This window comes from Parambassis ranga, chromosome 8, assembly GCF_900634625.1.
Source record: "Parambassis ranga chromosome 8, fParRan2.1, whole genome shotgun sequence".
Lineage (NCBI taxonomy): Eukaryota > Metazoa > Chordata > Actinopteri > Ambassidae > Parambassis > Parambassis ranga.
Window position 1 is genome coordinate 14,911,213 of NC_041029.1, and position 25,032 is coordinate 14,936,244.

The 25,032-nt window shown below is 39.8% G+C and overlaps 1 protein-coding gene across 10 annotated transcripts; it reads right to left on the reverse strand.

The window, feature by feature from the left end:
- Positions 1-2,032: 2,032 nt before the first annotated feature.
- Positions 2,033-22,857, reverse strand: LOC114439931 (interferon-induced very large GTPase 1-like). Of its 10 annotated transcripts, none has more exons than XM_028412132.1 (14): positions 22,801-22,847; positions 19,399-19,495; positions 18,176-18,207; positions 18,064-18,092; positions 17,708-17,757; positions 16,610-16,769; positions 15,871-15,920; positions 15,464-15,572; positions 14,199-14,230; positions 13,979-14,087; positions 13,622-13,671; positions 13,215-13,323; positions 7,425-7,462; positions 2,033-7,344 (listed from the first exon to the last, which is right to left on the reverse strand). In XM_028412132.1, the coding sequence occupies exons 5-14, from the start codon at positions 17,735-17,737 to the stop codon at positions 2,593-2,595; spliced, it is 5,439 nt and encodes a 1,812-aa protein (XP_028267933.1). In that variant the 5' UTR covers positions 17,738-17,757; positions 18,064-18,092; positions 18,176-18,207; positions 19,399-19,495; positions 22,801-22,847; the 3' UTR covers positions 2,033-2,592. The 10 variants fall into 10 exon arrangements, with proteins under 10 accessions (XP_028267933.1, XP_028267934.1, XP_028267936.1 ...); XM_028412133.1 differs by having other exon boundaries at positions 17,874-18,092; XM_028412135.1 differs by having other exon boundaries at positions 2,033-7,341; positions 22,801-22,840.
- Positions 22,858-25,032: the final 2,175 nt, after the last annotated feature.

Genomic DNA, 25,032 nt, shown 5'->3' on the forward strand with positions numbered 1-25,032 from the left:
AGCAAAGTCCACATTTTAAGAGGCAGGATAGAAGTACAAGCAGTGCAGCTCACCTTCATTCAGGAGTGTGGGGTTCATGTCCCACTGACACTGTGAGCTGTTTTGGTTTTTTGGCTTTAAGAGACCTGCAGTACATGGAAAATGTTTCTTTAATTGAAAAGATAATTCCTGTTTTATTTGAAACATTTATTGATAGCTATGAAAAATATTTAGTGGAACATGTCAATCATCGGGAGGAGGCCTGTTTATAGTCCTGTATAATTTCAGTTAATGATTAAGTTGGGAAGGAGATCTGTACTGATGGTGGACCAGTCATGTTCCATTATACTGTCAGGTAAATGCAGCTGTGGGAGAGCTACACTGTGGTTGGCTGTTTGATGACCTGACTTCCTGCTTACATACACCTGTGGCAGGACGGTGTCAGCGGGAGTCTCCCTTCAAAAGAGCTGTGGTGGCGTCACTCTGTGGGACTGTTGTGGTGACATGCTGTGTCTACCATGCTCCCCACTTTAGGAACTAGAACTGCTTTTGTAAGTGTGAGGTGTGTTGGTTGTTAACCATTGTGTGATTGTACATGAACCAACCCTTGTGGTCTGGATTCCACCCTGTGCAAGCCAAGTGGCTCTGTTAGCAGCTTCTTGCTAACTCTTTTGTTTCCCTTTTTTTGTTTCTTTGAATCATGTGCAGTGCTCTTACTGGTTCCTGCTGTTTTCTATTTGTAATTATTGTTAGTGTCAGGGTTTCAGGTTTGAGCCAGGGCTTTTGTTTTGTGTTTTGGTTTTACTTGTGTTATTTCCTGTTTTATTTTGGCATTTCCTGTTTTGTTGTTCACTGACTCTCCTCTCGTTTCAGGTGTCTTGACTTCCCCCTCCTTGTGTTCTCCCTCCTCCTCCTGGTGATTACTTGCTCCTCCCTCATGTGTCCCACCTGTGTCCAATTGTCCACCCTGATCCCTTTGTATTTAGTCCCCCCTGCACTCGGTGCTAGTTCGTCTCGTCGTTTGGGAATGTGTTTGTGTCCTGCCAGCCTTGACAAAGGGAATCTCCTGGTGACTATGCCTCGCTATGCTCTGTATTTTTGAACTCGAGCTCTAGAATCCATGCTAAGAATCTTGTTTACCTTATTGAGTTTTTTGCCACGCCACGTGTGACCCTTTGTTATATTTTTGGTTTTTGCTCTCCTGGCACAGAATAAAGACTTTTGTTGTTTAAAACTGCTCTGCTCCCTGCAATTGTGTCCACTCTCCTCCACAAACCCTGACAGTTAGCTTATTAATGTGTATTTTACCTGTAACCAACCAATTCTCTTAAACAGTTAAGAGGTGTTTAATTTGAGCCTGAATTGCATCTCAGCTGTTTTATGTTTGCGTCCTCCTTTCCTCCAGCCGAGCTGGGGGCATGACAACATTACAGCTAATCTTCTGCTTCATTCCGTCCTCCTCCTCTTCAAAGCAACAATAACAGCAACAATAAAACAAAAAGGTTTTTACACCAACATGCTGTGTATTCATGAATATATAAATTCATACAGACATTTTTTGAATCATGAGCATGAATACACGTTTATTCCCAAAAGTAGATCACTAGACAGTGAAGCAGAATAACATAACAGTAAGTCTAGATATCAGAACAGCAGAAGATTAAAATGAGGCCATTACAATAAAACTACACATTATACTATGTCAGATATCAGTTTATGTTCATCATGTCTCAGACTAAAATGCAGACACAATATACCAAAACAAAAATCATTTTAAATCAGTTAAACTGTTTGGTAAATAAATCTTTCCTACATTCAGACATCATGCACAGGATTAGTTTAGAAAGCAACCACAGTGGTGTGGTCAATGTTTTATTAATGCAATTATTTAAAGATGATGAGTTGCTATAAGTTCATTAATCTCATTACGTTAACAAAATGTAAGAAAATACAGATAATTATGGAGCTTATTGGAGAACTTGAATAAATCTGGTAGCTTGTAGTTCTGTTTGCCTCACTTAGATCTGATAAAATAAATTGTAGAATCCACAGATGAAAGGAGAGCTCTTCTTTTTAATGAAGGAGTACAAGATAGGAGTCAATTTCCATAATTGTCAATCAAAACAGTGGCCTTGCAATTAGTCATAAAACATTTTTAAGGATATATAATTGAAAAAAACATTACATTACATTTAATGGCTGGAACTCAACATTACATGTGATGCATTCAAGTACCATGGAGACGGAGTACTTCCCGTTTTTGTTTAGATCACATTCCGTGTGGCGCTGACTCTCCAGTTGTTCACAGGTTGATGCTGTATCAACTATGTTCCATAATTACAGCTGAGTCGTGGTTCCTCTCTGTCATACTGTGAGATTGTAATTGTCTCCCATGCACGGTCTCAATCGGCATGCCTTAGTCATATAGTCAACATCTGTGCAAGTGTGTAATAATATTCCCTATATAGCATTGTTACATTTACACTCACTACATTCTGGTTCTTTTGACTTAAAAGTGTTAATTAAATAAACATGTTTCCTGATGTCAGCCTGATCAACTGTGGTTTGTCCGTGTGAACAATCACATGATCAGTTATAACTGTGCTGGTTCACTCACAGTTTGTACATTTCATCCAGACTTTGAATAGCTTCTTCTTTTGTGTGTGTTCTCAACTCACTGGGAATTTCACCATAGCTCTTAAATTTGTAGCCATAGTGTTCTTCCAGTTCTGTTTGGAATCGACACACAAACCACGTCCAGTATTTCAGTTTAGACTCATCAGGGGTAATTCTCCAGTTTTCATACCTCGGTCCAGCTGTTGTGTACTCTTTATAAGGAACTGTGTGTTCTGAATCATGCTCAGGGTAAAAACTTCTATCACTTGCAACATTTGTTGTGCAGAACTCTACCCACATTATATCTGTCCGTCTGTAGTGACAACCTCTGACTGAACCAGATCGATGAAAGGGGACACTGTGTTTGTCAGGGCTGTGATCTTTCAGGGAGTTGGTGCAAACAGCTGCACAGAATGGACATGTTTCCCAGCAGCAGTCACACAGCTGATCAATGAGGATTTGATCAGGACTCTGCCTGAAATCCTTCAGTTTAGTCAGTGAGAGGCGGCTCACCTCCTCCATGATGGGTTTAAGACCTTTCTCTATCTCCTCTTTAAGGAAGTCAAACTTTTCTAAGTCTCTGAAGTTCTGACAACTGATGGTACCAAGAGTCAGCTTTTCTTTCAGTGAAGTGGAAAATTCTTCCACCCACATGTCTGTGCCTCCTTTCTGGGTTTTGACTGTTGCAGTAAATAAAGCTGTTCTGATGAGTTCACTGATGACACCAACATTCTTCTTGAGTATATCCAGAACTTTACCTTTGATTTCTCTGAGGATGTATTTCTCCACCTCTTCTTTTATGAAGGTCTCCACATAATTCTTTGGATGGTGGATGTAGGAGATAAAGGCTTTAAAATCCTCTTTCTCTGCGAGTGACTTCAACACATGTTTCTCCAAGTCCAACCTGTTCCCATTGAATGCTGGGAATCTGCACTTCATCTCTTTAGCGACATCGATTGCAGTCTCGTTACAGACAGCTTCAATGGTGGAAACTCTGAGTTTCTCACAGATCATTTCTCCAAACACGACAGCAGAGGAGTTTCCTTTGCAGAAGCTTCTGAAGACGTTGTAATATTCTGTTTTCTTGCTGTTCAAGTAAGTGCGAGAATCATTGTTCTTTTTGTATGTCATGTGAGACTGTGAGAGGAAACTCTCTGCTCTGTCAAAAACATACAGGATGAGATCAACTCTAAACTCCTTTTTGAATGTGTATTTCCTCTCTGATTCAAACTCTGTCACTTTCTTTTGAACATTTTTGGCCACTTCCTGTAAGTAAGTTGGACTGTAGCCTCTTGTTGCTACAGGCTTGGACTTAATATCATCAATGCATTGTTGTTCCACATCATTTATGAGAGATCGGATCTGTTCTTGGTCCTCAAAATGTAAAGATCTGCCAGTCACTGTTTCTACTAGTTTGTCGATTCCAGCTTTGAACACATTTGTGTGTTTTTTGTGGATTATGTAACCAGAGTAATCTCCAACCTCTGATATCTTTGTGTATCTACCACTTGTTTTGGATTTATTCACGAGAGGCCATTCTATACCAAGCTCTTGAAGGATCAACATCTGGTCTTCTTCCAAGTTGATGTCTCTGATGGGTTTCATATTTCCAGTTAGTTCAGTGACCCATTGACTCCAAACAGAGTCAAACTGCTTTTTCAGCTCCTCTTCATCTGTTGCTTTGTCTTTTAACTGGTGAGCGAGCTCTTTGCTTTTTTGCAGCAGTTTGTTCTCAAACTCGGTCTTCTTCTCATCCATCTTTTTACAAGCATTTTTCTGCTCAATAACTTCATCCAGTTTTCTTTTCACTTCTTTCACCAGTTCTTCATGAAACTCCTTAATTTTGGTTTCAAATCGGCCTCGCCACTGAACCAAGATTTCTTTGTCACTGTTCTCCTCAAAGTACTTTGTCATGTCTGTTTTGATGTCTTCATATGTTTCTCTCATTTCTTGATGAAGGTCACTGAGATTAACCCTCTCATGTTTTCCATTTTCAATGCTGGTATGAAGCTGGTTTTCAACAGTCAGCATGTGGCTCCTCAGGGTCCAGGTCCAGTTTCCATACTGGACCTCCAGTTTTCTGTATGTTACAATTTCCAGTGTGTTTTTGAAGCTGAAAACAAAGTGTTCATTCATCAGGGCGTTCCACAGGTCCTGGATTTTGCTTTTGAAATGTGAGAGAGGGATTCCATCAGACTGTGAAGCCTTAGACAGGATGATGTTCTTCAGTTCTTGGACACTCTCACTGTAACCTGGATTTGGAGGTGCCATTGGTGGACTTCCCTCCCATAACTGAGCAAAGTATTTCACATCTGTTTGCACATCAAATTTAATGACGTCACTGAAGCACTCTGCATCACAGGCCTCCTCTTTGGCTGCGAGTTTAGCCATCTGGTCCAGTTTTTCCTGCAGGCGTCTCTTTCCCTCCATGTTTTTCTCTGCAGCTGTGATATCTGTCACATTCTGGTGAACAAACACACAACTTGGAGAAAGTTTCACTTTCTTCATCCTCATGAAAGCTTGAACGATAACCTGCAGAACATCCTGCATCTCAGCTGGATTCTCACCAAAGATGTTGACCAGTGTCAAGTGTCCCAGACCAACAACAAATGTTGCCAGTTCATTGTCGTGGTGAAGAGTGGTGTTACCTGCCAACTCCAGAGCACGCAGCCCTTCAGTGTCCACCACTAGAATGTAGTCAAACCTGAAGTCTTCCTGGATTTCTTCTGAGACTTTGACCAGCTGCATGAAGGCCCCTCTGGTGCACCTGCCAGCACTCACTGCAAACTGCAGACCAAACATGGCGTTCAGCATTGTTGACTTTCCACTGCTTTGTACACCCAAAACTGACAACACAAAAACTCTCTGGTCTCCCAGTTTCTTGATGACTTCATCTAAAAGACTAGAGATCCATTTTAAAGGAACGTGGCCTGCATCACCATCCATCAGCTCCATCATGTGTCCTGATATCATCAGATCTGCAGCCAGCTCAGGGTATTTAGACCAGTCAGATTGTCTGCTGGTTGTTTGTCTCCCCTCAGATTTATGGGCTTCAAAGTTCTGTCCCATTTCTCTAAAGATGTGCTCCAAGCCAAAGGTGGCCGACTGCAGTTTTTTAGATATTTCTTCAAGTTCATTTTGTTTATTCGTGAACTCATCAGATTTGTCATGTTTGTTCTTCAGATCCAAGACCTCAGACCAGGTTACATCATAGCTTTGTAGAATTGAAGAGAGATCATCTGTGGCTAGATCATCTATGAAGATCTGAGTCCATTTCAGGAAGTACTCTTTCTCCTCTGATGACAAAGACAAGAGACTTTCAGTGAATGACTTCATCAGTTCACTACAGGAAGCAGTGCGTTGTTCTTGTCGGATTTCTTCCAGTTGTTGTCGCTTCTGACTTTTTTCCTTCTCAATGTTTCCTCTCAGGTGATGCAGTTCTTTCTTTATTCTGCTCCACTCGTGCCACAGTTGGCCTTGACAGGGGAGAAATCTGTCTTTGATCTTTGAAATATCCATCCCTTGAAGCAAGTTTGATATTTTCTTTGCAGCCTGTTTCCCTTTTTGGCAGACTGAGTCATCTTCATCCACTCTGATTCCAGAGACGTCTGTCATAGATTCAAGCTGGAAGGATGAATGTGGTCCAGACAAAATCTTTCTAAGAATTCCTTTCAGTTTTCCAGATATATCTGGTTGGGTTCTTTCTCTCAAACCCATTTTGTATTTTCCTGTTTTGACCTTCTTTGTATCACAGTCATCACCAGCACTCAGAATGATGAGTGGCGTTGTGGATTTTAAAAGTTCTGTGATGACTGCAGCACTTTTGTGGCTTTTTTCCAGAGTTGGTACAAGAACAACATTAACTGAAGATTTTTCAGTCAGTATTTCTCGCTGTTTTTCACTCAGCAGAGCATCTCCATGAAGATTACAGAAGGCAGTGCAGTCAGTGAAGGAATCATCAGGTTTTCCAGCAGGGCAGTACCAGGCGATCTCTGCCACTCCATCCATCAGATGATGAGTTTTTGTGCTACCTGGGCAGTTTCTGTGGAAGAAGGTGCTGTGACGGTCGTTGATCAAGGAGTTCATGAGCTGAGATTTAGACAGAGACAGTGAACCCAGACGGAGAAATGACACCATGGGTGTCTGAGCTTTGCAGATGGGCATGCTCTTCATGCTGACAGATTTTGGATCGTCTTGGATTCTTCTTATCTTCCATGTTTTCATGATCTGTCTGAATGTCCACAGAGGACATGTGAGTTCCTTTGTGAGTGGGTCAGGAACAAGGAGAGGTAAGGCGTACTGACACTGTGAGAGCTTTGTGATCATCTGCTGCTTCAGGAAGCTGTCTGAGCGGTGAAATACTGCCATTTGAACATCCAGTGGATGCACATCATTCTGTTCAGAATTATCAGAGGCTTCAGTAGTGCTATAAAGAGCATCAACAACATCTGTGTCATCACTGTCAGACTCTGAATCAGACTGTGAGATACCTGCATCAGGACTTTCTCTTCTTACAGGAATATATCTGGCTCTGTAGTCTAACCTCATTAACCTGTGAAGAAAAGTGTGAGCTAGGTCCTTCTCAGATGTGTCATGACTCTGTTTCATAGGTGGAGTAATTTTAAGAAAGTCTGCTGGTGACATCTTCTTCTGTTGATATTGTTCTTGAAGATGAAGTTTGCTGAGCAGAGTTTCCATTTCTCTTTGACGGCCTGTCTCTCTGTTCTCTTCAGAAACATTCGCTGACTGCTAGAAGTAATATAATAATTTAGTTTATAATTTCATTGTATTATGTGCTTAAGATAAATTAGAGTAAAAGTCTTTCTGACCTTTTCTTTGTGCCCGCTCACATGCCTATCCAAGGATCCTGCAATGAATCAATAGTCAATCAGATGACAATAATAATGAGATAAAAAAAAGTCTTGACACCTTTAATTGTGTTTTAATCCTGTCAAACAATACATAAAACATCACAAGATGGGATGATAAATATCAAATCTGTAATGGCCTGTCTTTAGTTGGTGTACTCAACCTTTTTACTGTGTGTTTGTCAGTGTGTTAATTGACAACCTCTTTTCTGTTTTATTTCTTCATGGGGCTTTTAACTTTCTCCTTCTTTCCTCTAGATTTTTTAGACCTTTTTCTTTTTCTGAATAATGAATATGATAATACAATGACAACAAATCTAGTTACACAAGGTCATATCTAATATATTAGACATCCTATATTCTCTATTTGTTGGAATGTCTCCAGTACAATACTACAGCCCTAAGTGGTTCAAAATAACTAATTAAATATGAATGTATCACAAAAATCACCAATTGAACATTTATTTGATTTATTTTGGTGCATGACCTACGTTTTATAAAGCTGTCATATTGCCTATGTTTATACACATTCTATGGTCCAAGCATTCTGCCACTTGACAGATGATGGAAAATGTATTTAATGACCTTATATTTTGCCATATACAAGCATTTATGATTTTGTAGCAGCACTGCTCCTTTTGAGTTGGTGGGGGGTGTGGTCAAGGAGAGAGAGGCTGAGGAGCAGGGATAATTAGGACCTGGGTGCGTGTGTGTGTGTGTGTGTGTGTGTGTGTGTGTGTGTGTGTGTGTGTGTGTGTGTGTGTGTGTGTGTGTGTGTGTGTGGCAGCAGCAGGAGAGGCTGGGAGCAGAGCGCATTGGGAGAAAGAAGCCTGAAAACAGCATGAAAAGAGGAGGCCAAACCAGCACCAACTCCACAATATTACCTCCACAGCGAGGCTCAAAGGCACAGGAAAGTGGGTGTGATAACCTGAGTGCTCTTTGGCAACAAAAAGTAAATGCAGTGGATGTGCAAGAGTGGTGGTGGCTTTCCATGACATGTGGGACAAACTTTGTGTGGCAGCCGGATCTCCCCTCACCTCTGGGACCTCCCTGACCCCCCTTCATAAGAACCTTAGTTTGGATTCTATTGACAAGAGACTGCTGATTTTTTTTTATTGTTGTATTTTTGTTGGACTCTCCCTTAGTTTGAGACTTAATTTTGACTCAGACTGTTTATCATTTGTATTTGGATTTGATCTGTTGTATTCAAAATATATATAACCTGACATTGCTCACAGCATTCCTGAGTCCTGCATTTTCTGTTGTTTGCAGGGGTGGGGCTAAAAGTGACTAAGTTAACTGGACGCATGAGTTTTTTTCACTCGTCCAACTCTCAATGCCCCTAATGTGAACCTGACCAACCAATGACAGCCTCTCTGTTAGGAAGCTACGGCTGAAAACGAAAAGAAACGGAGGAACTGGTCCCTAAAACGAACTCCACCTTTATGTTCGGCACTGTTTCTGCCGGCAGCGGCGGCGCGTCTTCTAAGACTGTGACTGTGTGTGTTTGCGCCCGACGTGTGTCGCAGTGGAAGGGCCGCGTGTAAACGAACGCATTATAATGCTACGAGCACGTACGCGCCCACCTCTCTGAACATTACCAGCTCGTTATATTCAGGTTCGCTGCTGTTTCTGTCCTCAGCTGTGTGTGTGTGCGCGCGTGTGCGCACGTGCGTGCAGTGGGAGGGCCGCGTGTGTACGTCAGATACAGAGGCAACAGCTAATGACGTCACCAAAACAATAACGCAGGAATTGGAATTTGCGTAAGAAACACAAATAAGTATAACAAAATACATATTTACACATTATGATTACTTCATTTCTTATTGTCATTATATATATTATTTTTCAGATGGTTCCAGATGCTCCAGGTAATTTCCCATGGGCAAATTGCGTTTTTGCAACAGCACAGTTACAGCAAGCAAAAGATAAGAAAAGCTATATACATAATAAAATAAACTACCGATATTATGCAATACAATCAAAAAAGAGTTTACAGATTAACAATTACTGCACAGATGAGTGGAGGTAGAAGTGGTTTGTAGAAAACTGTACATAGTGCATCAAAAGAACAAGTAATTTACTGTATAGTGTGCTGTGTGAACATTGCACCTATCAACCACCAATCCAGCTGTTCATCTGTGGAAAAAACTTCTGCCAGTGACTCTGAAACAGCATCTCAGTCTATAATCTTTTCTTATTCTTTCAGAAACAGTCGCGCTGTAAATGTCTCTTTTGTCCCTGCAATGTTTGTGTGGCAAAAGTTGAAAAATGAAGCTGCGCTACATGAAAGAAGCGCTGTTTACTGTGAGCGTAACTTCCGGGTTAGCGTAACAAAACATAGCACCGCTAATAAGTCAAATAAAAGTTTCCAGTAAGAAATAACAGTGAATAACAGTGTATAACAGGGGTATGCAGAACAATGCACCTTCTGGCTGAGATAACAGTCCGCTACGCGTCTATTATTGCGTTCAGACCCGCTTTTCAGATGTGTAGAGGACTCAGCTAGTTAGTGGAGATACTTCTCTTGTCTTCAGAAGACATCTTTGATACACCACGTCAGAGGCACAAGGCTCTACAATTGGATATTTGAGCCCGTTGTGATATCGCTCGATGGTCCGATTGGACACTAACTTGCCCGTAGAATAATACAGCCAGTCTATCACACAGACATGCCTGAAGTGTCCTCTTTTCGAGGAAAGAAACAGAACGTCACTTTCCTGATATATGAGCGACTTTGTAAGACATATGCTCTCATATCGTATACGACGGGTCAACTCCGAAATAATCAAGCCCCAAATTATAGGGGGGCTTTGGATTATTTTAAATAAAATAAAATAGGGCTAGCGACGTCAACGCTTAGGAGGCACACTTCAGTCTGTTTAAATGACTGTTGAATAATACTTTACAGAACTACATTAGTCTTTGTTTTAACCTATTTGAAATAAAACTTTATTTTGTTCTGTAATTGTTATTTAAATTTTCATGTTTATTGAAAACTAATACTGAGTGCACGTTATCAGAGTTGTTGTTTACCTTTAAAATCTACTGATAGTTTTTGAGAGGTGACAGAGTAGGCTACCTGACGTCATTTACACAGAAACATGCAAATTAGTGTCAATGTAAAAACAAATCGTGATAAAATCGCGATCGTGATTTTATCATTAAAGAATCGTGATATAAAATTTTTGCCATATCGCCCACCCCTAGTCCAGGATGTATTTTGGTCCAAGACCATTCAGTGCTTTGTAGACTAGGAGTAAAGTTTTGAAATGTATCCTTTGACTCACAGGAAGCCAGTGCAGTGATTTGATGACCGGTGTGATGTGGTCCATTTTCCTGGTGTTACTCAGAACTCTAGCAGCAGCATTTTGGACCAGCTGCAGCTGCCTGAGTTTTTGCTAAGACCTGTGAGGACGCCGTTACAATAGCCTACTGAAAATAAGTGCATGAATAAGTTTTTCTGTGTCTTGTTTGGACCGAACTACACAGTGTAACTACGTTACGTGTGTGTGTACCTACAATGTTTGAGAGGGATTGGAGCAGGAGTGAAATCCACATTAAGGAGTGTGATGCTTGTGTTATGCATAAGATGCTCCACTTTAGTATGTGTCATGTGCTTGTTCGCATTTGTTGTGTATGTGGGAGAAGTGGAAGAAGGGAAACAGGTTTATGCCAATGTCAACAAACTGAACCCGTTTGTCTGCGCAGGTTAACAGCATGCATGTCCACACCGGTTCGCTCCTCGGCTCGGTCAGCTCGCTCTAACTTCACCTCAGTTTGTGTTGCAGTGCTTATGGCTCGAATACAGTCGCAACATTAATCCTACAGGTTTTATTTTTACGCGTTTGTTAAAATAAATAAATGAAAACTGGATTGATTAATATATAGACTGTCAACCTTTCCCTGATGATGTGATATTCAGATTAATTTTGAGGTTATACAGTTTAACAGGATTCATGTTCAATGGTGCTTGAAAGTGTAAGGCCAAATGGGCTTCAGTAATGGTCATACTAAAAAGACAGATCAAAATGTTTTCCTTTTAAAAATGTAAGTCTACTTGTATTATTTTGGTCTTAATGCGTTATTTTCATTTTGTTGTCTTTCAGCTTCAGGACAAGTTTCACAGCATCACCAAGGTGCTCCTGGAACCAAAGTTCGTCTCAAAGCTAGATGAATACACTCCCAGCTTCCTGGCTCTCTTCCATTTCAAGGGTGGAAATGTTGGGCTGACGTTGCAGGCTGCTCTCCCTCAAGGTATTATTCAGTGTGCTTGTTTGTTAATATTTTAAGGTTATTTCTAGTTAATATTTTAAGTTATTTGTTGTTTAAAAACTACTTTAATATGAAATTTGCAAGGCAGGCTCCAGAGCTGAGGTTGAAAAGGTTAGTTGATGGTTGATTAGGACCTCTGACTTCCTGGGGATTCAGCAAGTATCCTTATTAACTTGATTCAGTTGTTTAACAATGATATAAGGTACTTGAAAAAAGTACAACTTGTTAGATGAAACTCTGATATCCCTTACACAAAAATCAATGAAGGTATCTGATGTGTCTTTTTTTCTTAAAAGTCAGCATTTTGTAAGTAACTTCGTAATAGTGACAATAGGACTGTATAATCATTTGAACCTATTTGACCAGCTTGCACAAGAACAGCATTGATTTGGAATATTAAGAAATAACAATGTTTAGTGAGTGGTAATCAAAAATATATATTTTTGTTGTTTCAGGCTCCTCAAAATCAGAGCATCAACATGACAAGGGAGGCTGTCATTGGCTGTAATTGAATTTGCTGAGATTCTTGTCAAAATTAACTGATTTTTGCCACAAGACTGATTTGTACCAACTAGATATACTTGAATTGTATTAACTCATGATTTCACATGCTATGAGTAAATCTAACACATTTTAAGCATTGTTTTTAATTAATGTCAACTCAATTTTTTTCCATTTAACTGAGCAGTTCAGCATATTTTAATCAATTTTTACACAATTAAAATCTACTCAATTATATTACGTGTCACTTTGTTGCCATAATTTTTTTAAGTAACCATGGCTCAAACTCATTACAGTGAACAGAGAGGCTGCTAATAAAAAACAGTCAATTTACATTTTCAGTACCCAGAACCAGCTATGGATAAGCAGTTTCCCTTCTGGGATTATTAAAGTATTTCTGATTCTGATTCAGAAGTCTGTGTGTCATGAGGCAGGCTGTGGGCATCAAGTGAACAGAGAGGCTGCTAATAAAAAACATGCATTCACCATTTTTTGCTGTGAAAGTATTCCTGCTTTAGATTAATGTTGTGATTAATGCATGGACCTGTGTTAGCAGACAGTAGCTAACAAAGCTAACTGAGCTGGAGCACCGGCATCATGACTGAGGCTCATTATAGAAACACAGCTGGCAGCGTGACACCACCTCCATGCAGAGTCTGACCTCACATCAGTCCAGCACTGTGTTCATCACATGGAACAAGTAACTACAGACACTGTAGAAATGTAGTGGAGTAGAAAGTACAGGTAACAGCTGCAACATGGAATGGAGTAAAAGTATAAAGTATGCACTATTATTTTTACTTAAGTAAAGCAGAAATACATAAAAATGTACTTAAGTACAGTAACAAAGTATAAATACTTAGTTACTTTCCACCATTGTACATAAGTGAGTTCAAAATGTCCCATCAGGCTGCTGCAATGATGGCCATACTGCCACACTTCCTTTTTTTTAGGCAGCAATAACTAAGCTGTTACCTTTGTCTTTGGCTTCACATGGTTCAGATGTGGTTTCAGATTGTCCTCCTGTGCTGTCGTCAGTCTTCTCTGAGTTTTCATCACTTCCAGGTTCCTTCATTGAATCACGCTGAACAAAAGGTAACATTATATTAAGTTAACTTCACCTGTTCAGAGAGTTTGTGTTGAATGTTTTCAGTAATTGTTAGGCTCAGAAAATGCTATTTAGGTCAACACCAAGCACTCAGGATCAGTCATTCATTAAATTACTAATGATTTTAAAAACTGTTAAGTACCAATTAATATAGCTTTTTGTAGACTTTGATACTGAGACAGTTCACACAGAAGCCTAAAAGTCTGATCTGGTCTACCTCCCAAGAGTAGAGTGTTTTAGAAAAAAACCCTTCAAGTATTTGACACATTCTTACCTGTTCCTTGATCTCAGATTTATTTTCCATCTCTTCTGCAGCAGCACAATCTAAGAAACACACAGTAAGGCCACAGAATATAACTGAACTAGCGAAACAGCTACATTATTTTGTTTTATATAATTTTCTTTCCTAAATTTGATGCATCCAGATAACACAATTTTACCCCCTTCTGTCCAAGGTAGTTGGATTTGATGGATCTCTGTGTCTCTGAGCTGGTGACAGCCCTGGCAGCAGGCATTATGTTTTCAGACAGTCTGTTGTGTTCATGTGAAAGTGATATCTAACATATTGTTGGAATATCGTTTGGCTGGGCTACATGTAAGTGTACCATTACAGTATTCATGAAGCTGTTACCTTTCTCTTTGGCTTCAGATGGTTCAGACCTGGTTTCAAGTTCCCCTCCTGTGCTGTCCTCAGTCTTCTCTGAGTCTTCAGCACCTCCAGGTTCATTCATTGAATCGCACTGATCAAAAGGTAAGGGTTTTTAATACTCATGAGGCCAAGACAGCACCATTCAGATGACCACAAAAGAACAAAGATCAACAGTTAGTGATTATCAAATTAAAAGTCATACCTTTAGCTTGGCTTCAGCCACCATCTCTTCTCCTGCAGGATCATGTCAGAAAAAGCAGGTCAGTGTGAATTCACTGCATGTTTTTTCTTCTTACATTTTGTGTTTGCTAAAGATCGTTCCAAAAAGACCCCCTTGATGCCGGAATGACTGGATTTAATACATTTCTTTAATTTCAATGTTAAAATTGTTACTTAACTGTCTAAAGGCTCTTTCAGCATTTGCTGTGTTTGTCTGCTCTGTTTAGTTTGATGGATGACCTGGTTACACCCCCATTGTACTTAAGCAGGGGTGGAGGAAGTACTGAAGCTCAGTACTTAAGTAAAAGTACAATTACCCACCAAAATATTTACTCAAGTAAAGGTAAAAGTGCTACATCAACAATCCTACTTAAGTAAAAGTTCTAAGTACTTACTTTTAAATGTACTTAAAGTATTAAAAGTACTCATGCACCAAAAAAAAATATATTGTTTTCATTGCAAAGGATATCTGATCAGGTTAAAATAATCAGATAAATCATCTTAAAATGTAAATTGACAATGTGCAGTCAATTTACATTTTCAGTACCCAGAACCAGCTATGGATTAGCAGTTTCCCTTCTGGGATTATTAAAGTATTTCTGATTCTGATTCAGAAGTCTGTGTGTCATGAGGCAGGCTGTGGGCATCAAGTGAACAGAGAGGCTGCTAATAAAAAACATGCATTCACCATTTTTTGCTGTGAAAGTATTCCTGCTTTAGATTAATGTTGTGATTAATGCATGGACCTGTGTTAGCAGACAGTAGCTAACAAAGCTAACTGAGCTGGAGCACCGGCATCATGACTGAGGCTCATTATAGAAACACAGCTGGCAGCGTGACACCACCTCCATGCAGAGTCTGACCTCACATCAGTCCAGAACTGTGTTCATCAAATGTGACAAGTAACTACAAACACTGTAGAAATGTAGTGGAGTAGAAAGTACAGGTAACAGCTGCAACATGTAATGAAGTAAAAGTATAAAGTATGCACTATTATTTTTACTTAAGTAAAGTAGAAATACATAAAAATGTACTTAAGTACAGTAACAAAGTATAAATACTTAGTTACTTTACTTAAGTAAAGTAGAAATACATAAAAATGTACTTAAGTACAGTAACAAAGTATAAATACTTAGTTACTTTCCACCATTGTACATAAGTGAGTTCAAAATGTCCCATCAGGCTGCTGCCATGATGGCCATACTGCCACACTTCCTCTTTTTTAGGCAGCAATAACTAAGCTGTTACCTTTGTCTTTGGCTTCACATGGTTCAGATGTGGTTTCAGATTGTCCTCCTGCGCTGTCGTCAGTCTTCTCTGAGTTTTCATCACTTCCAGGTTCCTTCATTGAATCACGCTGAACAAAAGGTAACATTATATTAAGTTAACTTCACCTGTTCAGAGAGTTTGTGTTGAATGTTTTCAGTAATTGTTAGGCTCAGAAAATGCTATTTAGGTCAACACCAAGCACTCAAGATCAGTCATTCATTAAATTACTAATGATATTATAAATGTTAAGTACCAATTAACATAGCTTTTTGTAGCCTTTGATACTGAGACAGTTCACACAGAAGCCTAAAAGCCTGATCTGGTCTACCTCCCAAGAGTAGAGTGCTTTAGAAAAAAAGTCCTTGATGTATTTGACACATTCTTACCTGTTCCTTGATATCAGATTTATTTTCCATGTCTTCTGCAGCAGGACAATCTAAGAAACACACAGTAAGGCCACAGTATATAACTGAACTGGTTAAACATCTACATTATTTTGTTTTATATGATTTTCTTTCCTAAATTTTATACATTCAAATGACACAATGACACATGGACCACATTACACTGGTCCTCAAATCACTGCTTTGGCTTCCTGTGAGACAACGGGTACATTTCAAAACTTTACTCTTGGCTTACAAAACATTGGATGGTCTTGGACCTAAATACATCCTTGACTTATTGGTTCCCTATAAGGACAGGCCTATTGTGTGTACCCAGGGTCAGGACCAAACAGATTGAAGGAGGATTCAGTTATTCTGCCCCTCACCTGTGGAACAGCCTTCATTTAGTTTTATATGATTTTATTAGGGCCCGAGCATGAAACATGCGAGAGTTTGATTAAAAACTGGCCAGCAACTTATTAAATATCTCTAGAAAAAATGATTTGAGGAGTACTCTTAGATTTAGTTGTCCCCAGTCAGTCTGTTTTTATAAAGCTGTCATATTGCCTTTGTTTATACACAGTCTATGGTCCAAGCATTCTGACACTTGATAGTTGTAGGATGATGGGAAATGCATTTAATAAACTTACATTACATTTATTTAATTAAAAAAAGGTAAAAATAAAATTCAATTTGACTTTTTTAAAAATATAAATAGTTAAAATTCATGGTAAAGACTCACCTGTCCCGGCACTTTCCTCTTCGTAGGATTTGTGGTCCAGGTCTTCCTGCTGCTCTTCATTCTCATCACACATCAGTCTGTAGCAGCATCTGCGGATGCTCTCATTCATCCAGGTCATGCTCTCACTCCCCCAAGTGGCTTCTTCAGTTCTGCTACTATTCTGGTTGGGAATCTGAGGTTTGTGTGTTCAGGACCTCTGTGGGTGGATTTTGCAGGAGCTCACATGACTAAGATCCCTATAGTTGGTTAATGGTCAGTTAAAGACCAGAAACTGTGTCTGGCCTATCGTTAGAGCTTGAGTGGGAGTGAAGTCTGCTAGGAAGGGATGAAAGGACAGAGTTGTAAACAGGTGAGAGCTGATGCCTCAGCCCTCCTCCTCTGTTTAGAGAGGGATTTTCCAATGTCACCTAGATGGCTTCTTTGACTCCTCTTTCATACCATCTGTCCTCCCTGTCTAAAATTTGGACATTATTATCCTCAAAGGAATGACCTCTCTCTTTGAGGTGAATGTGACCTGCTGAGTCCTGTCCTGAGGAGGTGGCTCTCCTGTGCTGTGCCATCCTTCTGTGCAGTGGTTGTTTGGTTTCACGAATATAGAGATCAGAGCATTCCTCACTGCACTGGTCCACCCCAGGGACAAAACTCCCAGGGACAGACAGAGCAATGAAATCTATGCAGTTTAGTGCAGAGAGGAATGCTCTGATCTCTATATTGGAGGAACACATAAACTCAGATTCCCAACCAGAATAGTAGCAGAACTGAAGAAGCCACTTGGGGGAGTGGCAAAACGTCTTCAAAAAACAATCTTTGAGTCCAGTTGCCTCGATTTAACTATAACTATTAACTTAACTTCACCTGTTCAGACGGTTTAAAGTGAATGTTTTCAGTAATTGTTAGGCTAAAAAAATATTGAGGTCAACACAAAGCACTCAAGATCAGTCATTCATTAAATTACTAATTATATTATGCATGTTACGTACTAAGCTTTATGTAGCTTTTGATGCTAAGACCTATGAAGCCTAAAAGTCTGATCTGGTCTACCTCCCAAGAGTAGAGTGTTTTAGAAAAAAGTCCTTGATGTATTTGACACATTCTTACCTGTTCCTTGATCTCAGATTTATTTTCCATCTTTTCTGCAGCAGCACAATCTAAGAAACACACAGTAAGGCCACAGAATATAACTGAACTAGCTAAACAGCTACATTATTTTGTTTTATATAATTTTCTTTCCTATTTTTGATACATCCAGATGACACAATTTTACCCCTTCTATCCAAGGCAGTTGGATTTGATGGATCTCTGTGTCTCTGAGCTGGTGACAGCCCTGGCAGCAGGCATCATGTTTTCAGACAGTCTGTTGTGTTCATGTGGAAGTGATATCTAACATATTGTTGGAATGTCTTTTGGTTGGGCTACATGTAACTGTACCATTACAGTATTCATGAAGCTGTTACCTTTCTCTTTGGCTTCAGATGGTTCAGACCTGGTGAAGTAGATTTTCATTTTGTAGATGACCACAAAAGAATCAAGATCAGCAGTTAGTGATTATCAAATTAAAAGTCATACCTTTAGCTTGGCTTCAGCCACCATCTCTTCTCCTGCAGGATCATGTCAGAAAAAGCAGGTCAGTGTGAATTCACTGCATGTTTTTTTTCTCACATTTTGTGTTTGCTAATGGTCGTTTCAAAAAGACCCTTGATGCCAGAATGACTGGATTTAATACATTTCTTTAATTTCAATGTTAAAATTGTTACTTAACTGTCTAAAGGTTCTTTCAGCATTTGCTGTGTTTGTCTGCTCTGTTTAGTTTGATGGATGACCTGGTTATTTTTTTATTTTTATTTTAGATACTTTAGTAATCCCAGAGGGAAATTGTTTAAGGCCAAGCAGTGTCATACAATGACTAGCAAGGCGCACCACACAGCCCAAGGACACACAATGACTTAGGGAGGACCCTACCAACCTTACAGTTATTGGACAACACTACCACTGAGCCACCGCTGCCCCACTTACACCCCCACTGTACACAAGTGAGTTCAAAATGTCCCATCCGGCTGCTGCCATCTTGGCCATACTGCCATACTTCCTGTTTTTTAGGCAGCAATAACTAATTAAATATGGATGTATCAAGTGACCATTTGATCAAGAAACATTGTGATTAAAAACTGGCTACCAACTTATTAAATATCTCTAGAAAAAATGATTTGAGGAGTACTCTTAGATTTAGTTGGGTCCATGACCTACCAAAAGAGAGTCAGAGTCTGTTTTTATAAAGCTGTCATATTGCCTTTGTTTATACACAGTCTATGGTCCAAGCATTCTGACACTTGATAGTTATAGGATGATGGGAAATGCATTTAATAAACTTACATTACATTTATTTAATTAAAAAAAGGTAAAAGTAAAATTCAATTTGACTTTTTTAAAAATATGAATAATTCAAAGGTCTTCCTGCTGCTCTTCATTCTCATCACACATCAGTCTGTAGCAGCTGGGATTGTTTTCAGCGACCATGACGTCTATTTTTTCTAACAGAGTTATTATCTCTGCTTCATCCATCATACTTCTTGTACATGTGTGGTATCTTTTTTCAGTAAAAGTGCTGTGACCTTTCAGGTCTGTCAGAGCACTTTCACATGTTGAATCAGGCTCATGAGTCAGCTTGGATGAAAGTCTGACCACATGTGTTTGGTCTTCATGGTCAACTAAGAGGTTTTTGGATCCAACATCGATGCTTGAGAATACAGTGTCCAGGTCATGGTGCATCAAAGAGCAAAAGTTAAAATTACCTTTGTTGTTAGTTACATATTTTTCTTCAGATTCTCCTCCGTCTCCAGATCCTGTGTCGTTGCTGTTATCTTCAATCTTATCTCCTCTTCATTCTAACTGGCAAACAACAGACAATTCATGACTACTGCAAATCCACACTACTCATATTTAGCAGTTTGGAGGAGGAGGCAGGAGAGAGAACTGATAGGTTAAAGTCCAGGTATTGAAACTGGGCGAGGCAACATTCTCATGAAAATACCCCAGCTGTACACAGTTTGTGACACATATTCCAGATTTATTTTCTTTGATTAACCCTCTGGGCACCCTTCGATTTTGGCTACGTTCGGACCCCTAGGGCCCAAATGTGTACCTCTCTTAAAAGTGCTATAACAATGCCATATATATATATTTTTTTGTACATTTTTTTCTATTTCTTTTCAGCAATGTCAGACCTAACCATAGATATACAATTTTTTGTATATTTTTGTATGTTTTTGTGTTATTTTTGTCATAAAAAACATAGAATTCATAAACAGAACAACTGAAAATATGCAAGATTTTTAAAAACTGAGGTGCCAGGTAAGTCACTTGATTTGAGGAATTTACAGCCTTGACTAAGTCAATAATTGATAACAAAATTGATTTTGATGCATTATTATTATTGCAGTAATAAGCCATTATTAAAAAAACTCACACTCGGACCCCTAGGGCCCAAACGTGTACCTCTCTTAAAAGTGCTATAACCATGCCATATATAAATATTTTTTTTTCATTTTTTTTTATTTCCCAGCTAACTTCGGGTGAGAGGCGGGGTACACCCTGCACAGGTCACCAGTCCATCGCAGGGCAACACAGACAAACAACCATTCACACTCACACTCACACCTACAGGCAGTTTAGAGTGACCAATTAACCTAACTTGTCTTTAGAATGTGGAGGAAGCCTGAGTACCCGGAGAGAATCCACGCAGGCACAGGGAGAACATGCAAATTCCACACACTGACCCCAGTCAGAATGGAACCAGGAACCTTCTTGCTGTCCTCTTGCAGTCCTCTGTGGCAGCACGGTTGTGCATCATGATGCATTTTGCAGACATGGGCCCCGCATTTGGCACAGTAGCTCCACACTGGCAGCACACTGGTAGTGTCAATGCATGTCCTCAGGAAAACAAAAGGTTAAAGGTGCTCTAGAGGCTGCTGATCATCCTGACCTCAGAGCAAAATGTGACAAATAGACACCTTTGTTCATTAGTGGGAGCATCACTTTGCAAGGGTGTAGTAGCATGGATGGAGGGGGCATGTCCCCACCAATAATTTGATCACCTCCTAAACAATAACAGATTCTCATTGGGTGCAGGAAGGGTTAAATTTCATTGGAATCTTAGGCCCCCACCAATGTCAAACGCAAATCTACACCCTTGTCACTTTACCATTTTTGGAACTCCAGTGAAATCTCCAGTTGCTGTCATCCATTTCCTCCGCTTGTTCTTCTTCCTCTTCCTCTTCCTCTTCCTCTTCCTCTTCCTCCTCTTGCTCTTCTTCTCCCTCTTCCTCCCCGGTGGTGCTGTCAAGGTCCTCCTCTGGACAAAATTCCTATGCGGATACTTTCTGGCTGTCAGAGGATGATGTGTTTTCATCAGTGGCCTTGGGGGACCTCAAAATGGCAGCAAGTGCCTCTTCAAAATTTAATCTCCTCTTCATGGTCCTCCTTTGCCTGAAGAACAAGTCTTCATTTTCATCCTCAAAATTTGCCTCCCTCAATTAATGACACTTACAACAGGTCAACAGGAAAAGCGATCAATCCTCCGCTGCACTTTCCTTTACTGCATCAAGTGGTAAAAAGTCAGCACTGAATGGTAGCTGGGTCAGACAGGACTGAGATTGCTAAGAAAATAGCCTACTCGCACTAGCATCATACAGCTCTCTGTCTAACTTTGTTAACCCTCATGCATTGTTCGCAAACACTACCCTAATGTGTTGTTCGGGGACAAAAACGTCCCCTAACTTTTCGGTTTTAAAAATATATTAGATAAATATATTTTTGAATTTTTTTTGCATAGACCTTTTCATTAACTTCAGTTCTAATCAACAGTAGTGAAAAAATCATTTTCCCCCAGGATTTTAAAATCCTGGCTCTCTTCCTCTCTAACATACACACACAGTGTGTAGACACACAATTATGTGCTAAAATACTCCCTATAACTCCATATACTTAAGCCAGAAACTACAGTACATGAGCACAGGCCTGCAGGTAAAGGGTTAATATGGTAATTAAGTTGTTAACTGTAAAAATCACAAATGTTACCTCCTACCAACAGGGTAAACCACCAACAATCAAGAATGCATGATTATTTAGTGCCATGGCTGTGCAGTCAAAAAAAGTGTGTTTATAATGTAAGTCTATGGGACAAAATGGGAGAAAAAAAGAAAATCCAGTGCTGTGCAAAAACTAATAATGCAATAAAGTCAATTTTTTTACTGATGTTTGACATGACCAAGACTATAATAAAGGTTAAAAAGAATCCAGTCCACATTCACCTTTTCTATTAAAAATGAGCCATTTTGTGTGTTTTTTTTTCAATTTTCAGCACCACCCCTTATAAAATTGGTGATTAAAGGGTTAAAATCCTGGGGGAAAATGATTTTTTCACTACTGTTGATTAGAACTGAAGTTAATTAAAAGGGCTATGCAAAAAAATTTCAAAAAAATATTTATCTAATATATTTTTAAAACCGTTAAAGTTAGGGGACGTTTTTGTCCCCGAACAACACATTAGGGGGTAAAATTTGCCCACAGTGTACCGTTGACCTATGAAAAATTTTAAAATCATATTAACAAAATTTATGTAAAATTAAGCTTATTGAGGAAAAATGATTCAATTTGTCCACATATTGACAAAGTTATGGCCAAAATAAACAGAAAAATTTCTCTCAGAGGACAAAAATGTCCCGAACAACGCATGAGGGTTAAGAATGTAATGCTAGCTGCTGTTTGGCTTCACTACTTCACTGTGATGCAAAGTTCTTCACATTTACTGCCTCACCTTCAGACTGCTCCTTCCCAGAAGATGTTTACAGTCGTCCTAGGTAGCATAAGAATTTGTTTGCTTCTTAAACAGGTAACTGGGGGATTTTTAGAGTTTGGATTTTTGCCTTTTTGTCCTTTTTTGGATACTGTGGCCAGTGTTCATTGTCTTCTGTGTTTTTGACCACTGACCTGCCTAACCCTTTTGTACTTTTGCCTTGTTGGATTCCCCCCGTGAATATTAAACCCTGTTTTGCACGTACTACTCTGCCCTGTATTTTGAGCCCAAACCTTCAAACCTTCAAATGCTGAAAAGAACAGTCACTTCTCCTCTACACATACTGAAATTTAAGCCGCGTTGAAGTGAACTAAAACAATGATTTGTTGTATAAACTCACCTTTTGTGGTGCATGTCCTTGGTGCTGCCTGGTCTGTGTGAACAGCCTGCTTTTAGTCCTCTTGTACATATAATGATCTGTGGGTTCTGCCCCTCGCAAACACCACAGATCTCATTGGTGCAATAAGATAAAAGGGCTGTAAAATTATATAGTAATAATGAAAGTAAAAATAAAATCAGGTTACAGGTGACTTAACTAGCAATGATGATGTTCTGCCCCTCACAAAGTACAGATATCACTGGTGCAATTAGGTGATAAGAGTAAAATTTACAAGTTAGTAAAAATGAAAGTGAAAGTAAAAAGGTTTCCAGGAAAATAATGGGTTTGAACAGAACACGGTTTACTGCTGACTACTGCTGCCAGTGATGACCCCTTTACCTCTTGCAGTGCTTTAAGTTCTTAAACTGCAAAAACAAAAGCTTAAAGACAAAAGAATCTTTTTCTTCTAGGTGTGAATGTCTGTAGCTGGTGCTCTGTGTAACTACTCACACTTGTTTCTAATATAAATAAACTACATGCAGCAAACTACAAGCACTTTTCTAATTTGTTGAAGTTTTATGCCAACGTTTAAGAAATTAAATCTCTACATCTACATGCTGAACAGCAGAAACACTCAGAAAGTCAGTTCTATCAGTTAGCTTAGAGGAACACTGTAATTATAATAAATGAGATAGATGTAACTTTTTTTCTAGGTTACAGGTGTTGTGGAAACTTTTCTGCTCTGGTGAAAAATGAAATAGAGACTTCTGCCGGCCGACAAGGATTTATTCTTTGCAAAGAAGGTCAATCAAAAACACTCTAGCGGTCAGAATGAATGAAAGACTCCGAACATGGGGAACCTCCATCCATCCATCCATCTTCCACCGCTATCCGGGGCCGGGTCGCGGGGGCAGCAGTCTAAGCAGGGACACCCAGACTTTCCTCTCACCAGACACTTCCTCCAGCTCCTCTGGGGGAATCCCGAGGCGTTCCCAGGCCAGCCGAGAGACATAGTCTCTCCACCGCGTCCTGGGTCTTCCCCGGGGCCTCCTCCCAGTGGGACATGCCCGGAACACCTCCCCAGGGAGGCGTCCAGGAGGCATCCGAACCAGATGCCCGAGCCACCTCAGCTGGCTCCTCTCGATGTGGAGGAGCAGCGGCGGAACCTGTCGCAGTTATATCTCCCCCCTCCTAATCAAGTCACACCCTCTTCTATCTGGTCACAGACCCACTGTCTCCTGGTTATACTTTGAAATTTTAAGTTGGCTTCCTGGAGTGTGAGATGTTAATTCACATCTTAATGATATTTTCCTGGAGTCCCGTAGGTCGCGGAGCCATTTGTCTCCTGATCGCACCTTGAGGCTGACCTCCTGTAGTGTGGGATACAGTTCAGGGGTTTGGATACAGTATCCGCTGACCTCCTGGGGTGTGTTGTGTGTTGGAAGGGCCTAGCCATCAACATGGAATGGCAAAAGGCAGGGGAACTATCACATTGGTGAGAAACAATAGGTGGGGTGCTGCAGGGAAGTGAGTTCAAAGATTAAGGGAGGCTATGTTATGCAGAGACAGGCACAGATGTTTTCAGGGAATTAACAAAGATTAAAGATTAAAGTAACAACAAATATTTAGGATAGACTGCATATACAGAGATCAAAATTTCCATCACACAGGTGAAGTTATAGAATAAAGAATGTTGGGAACTGTTCAAATACATACATATATATATACATATATATAATGATGATGAACATGTTTACAGTGTGCATGTTACATCATGTTACATCTTTACTGGTGCTCAATATTGTGATGTCTACTGAATACATTCATTTTGTTTATCACAACAGTAAGGTAGTGCAGATAGATTAGGTTTAGGATCCAGAACCTGCTCCTATCGTATCTTGCAGTTGATCAGTAACCATTGATATGAATAATAAAAGGTCTAAAGGACAACTTTGCTGACATGCTATCATTCCATATCAGTCCTAGACTTTGATCTCTTCCTCACCCTCAGTTAAGGGGTATGTAACTGCCACAGTGGGGTGGGCACCTTATTTATGTTTAACCAACCTGATCTCACAGAAATACGTGGCATACACACAGATTGTTAACACTGAGTTACGTGTCTCCATAGAAAGTCAATGCGGGGCATTTTTGTAGGGACAACACAGATTTTTATTATGTGTGGACACCACGGACATGAGCTCCAATACAAATGAATGAGCCGATTTGATACAGTCATGGCGCTCTGACAAT

Coding starts and splice junctions, on each gene's coding strand:
- LOC114439931 (XM_028412132.1), bottom strand. CDS start 17,737: ATGGAAAATAAATCTGAGATCAAGGAACAG. Junction 15,573..15,870: donor AATCTGATATCAAGGAACAG/GTAAGAATGTGT, acceptor CCTTTTGTTCAG/CGTGATTCAATGAAGGAACC. Junction 14,088..14,198: donor TGGCTGAAGCCAAGCTAAAG/GTATGACTTTTA, acceptor CCTTTTGATCAG/TGCGATTCAATGAATGAACC.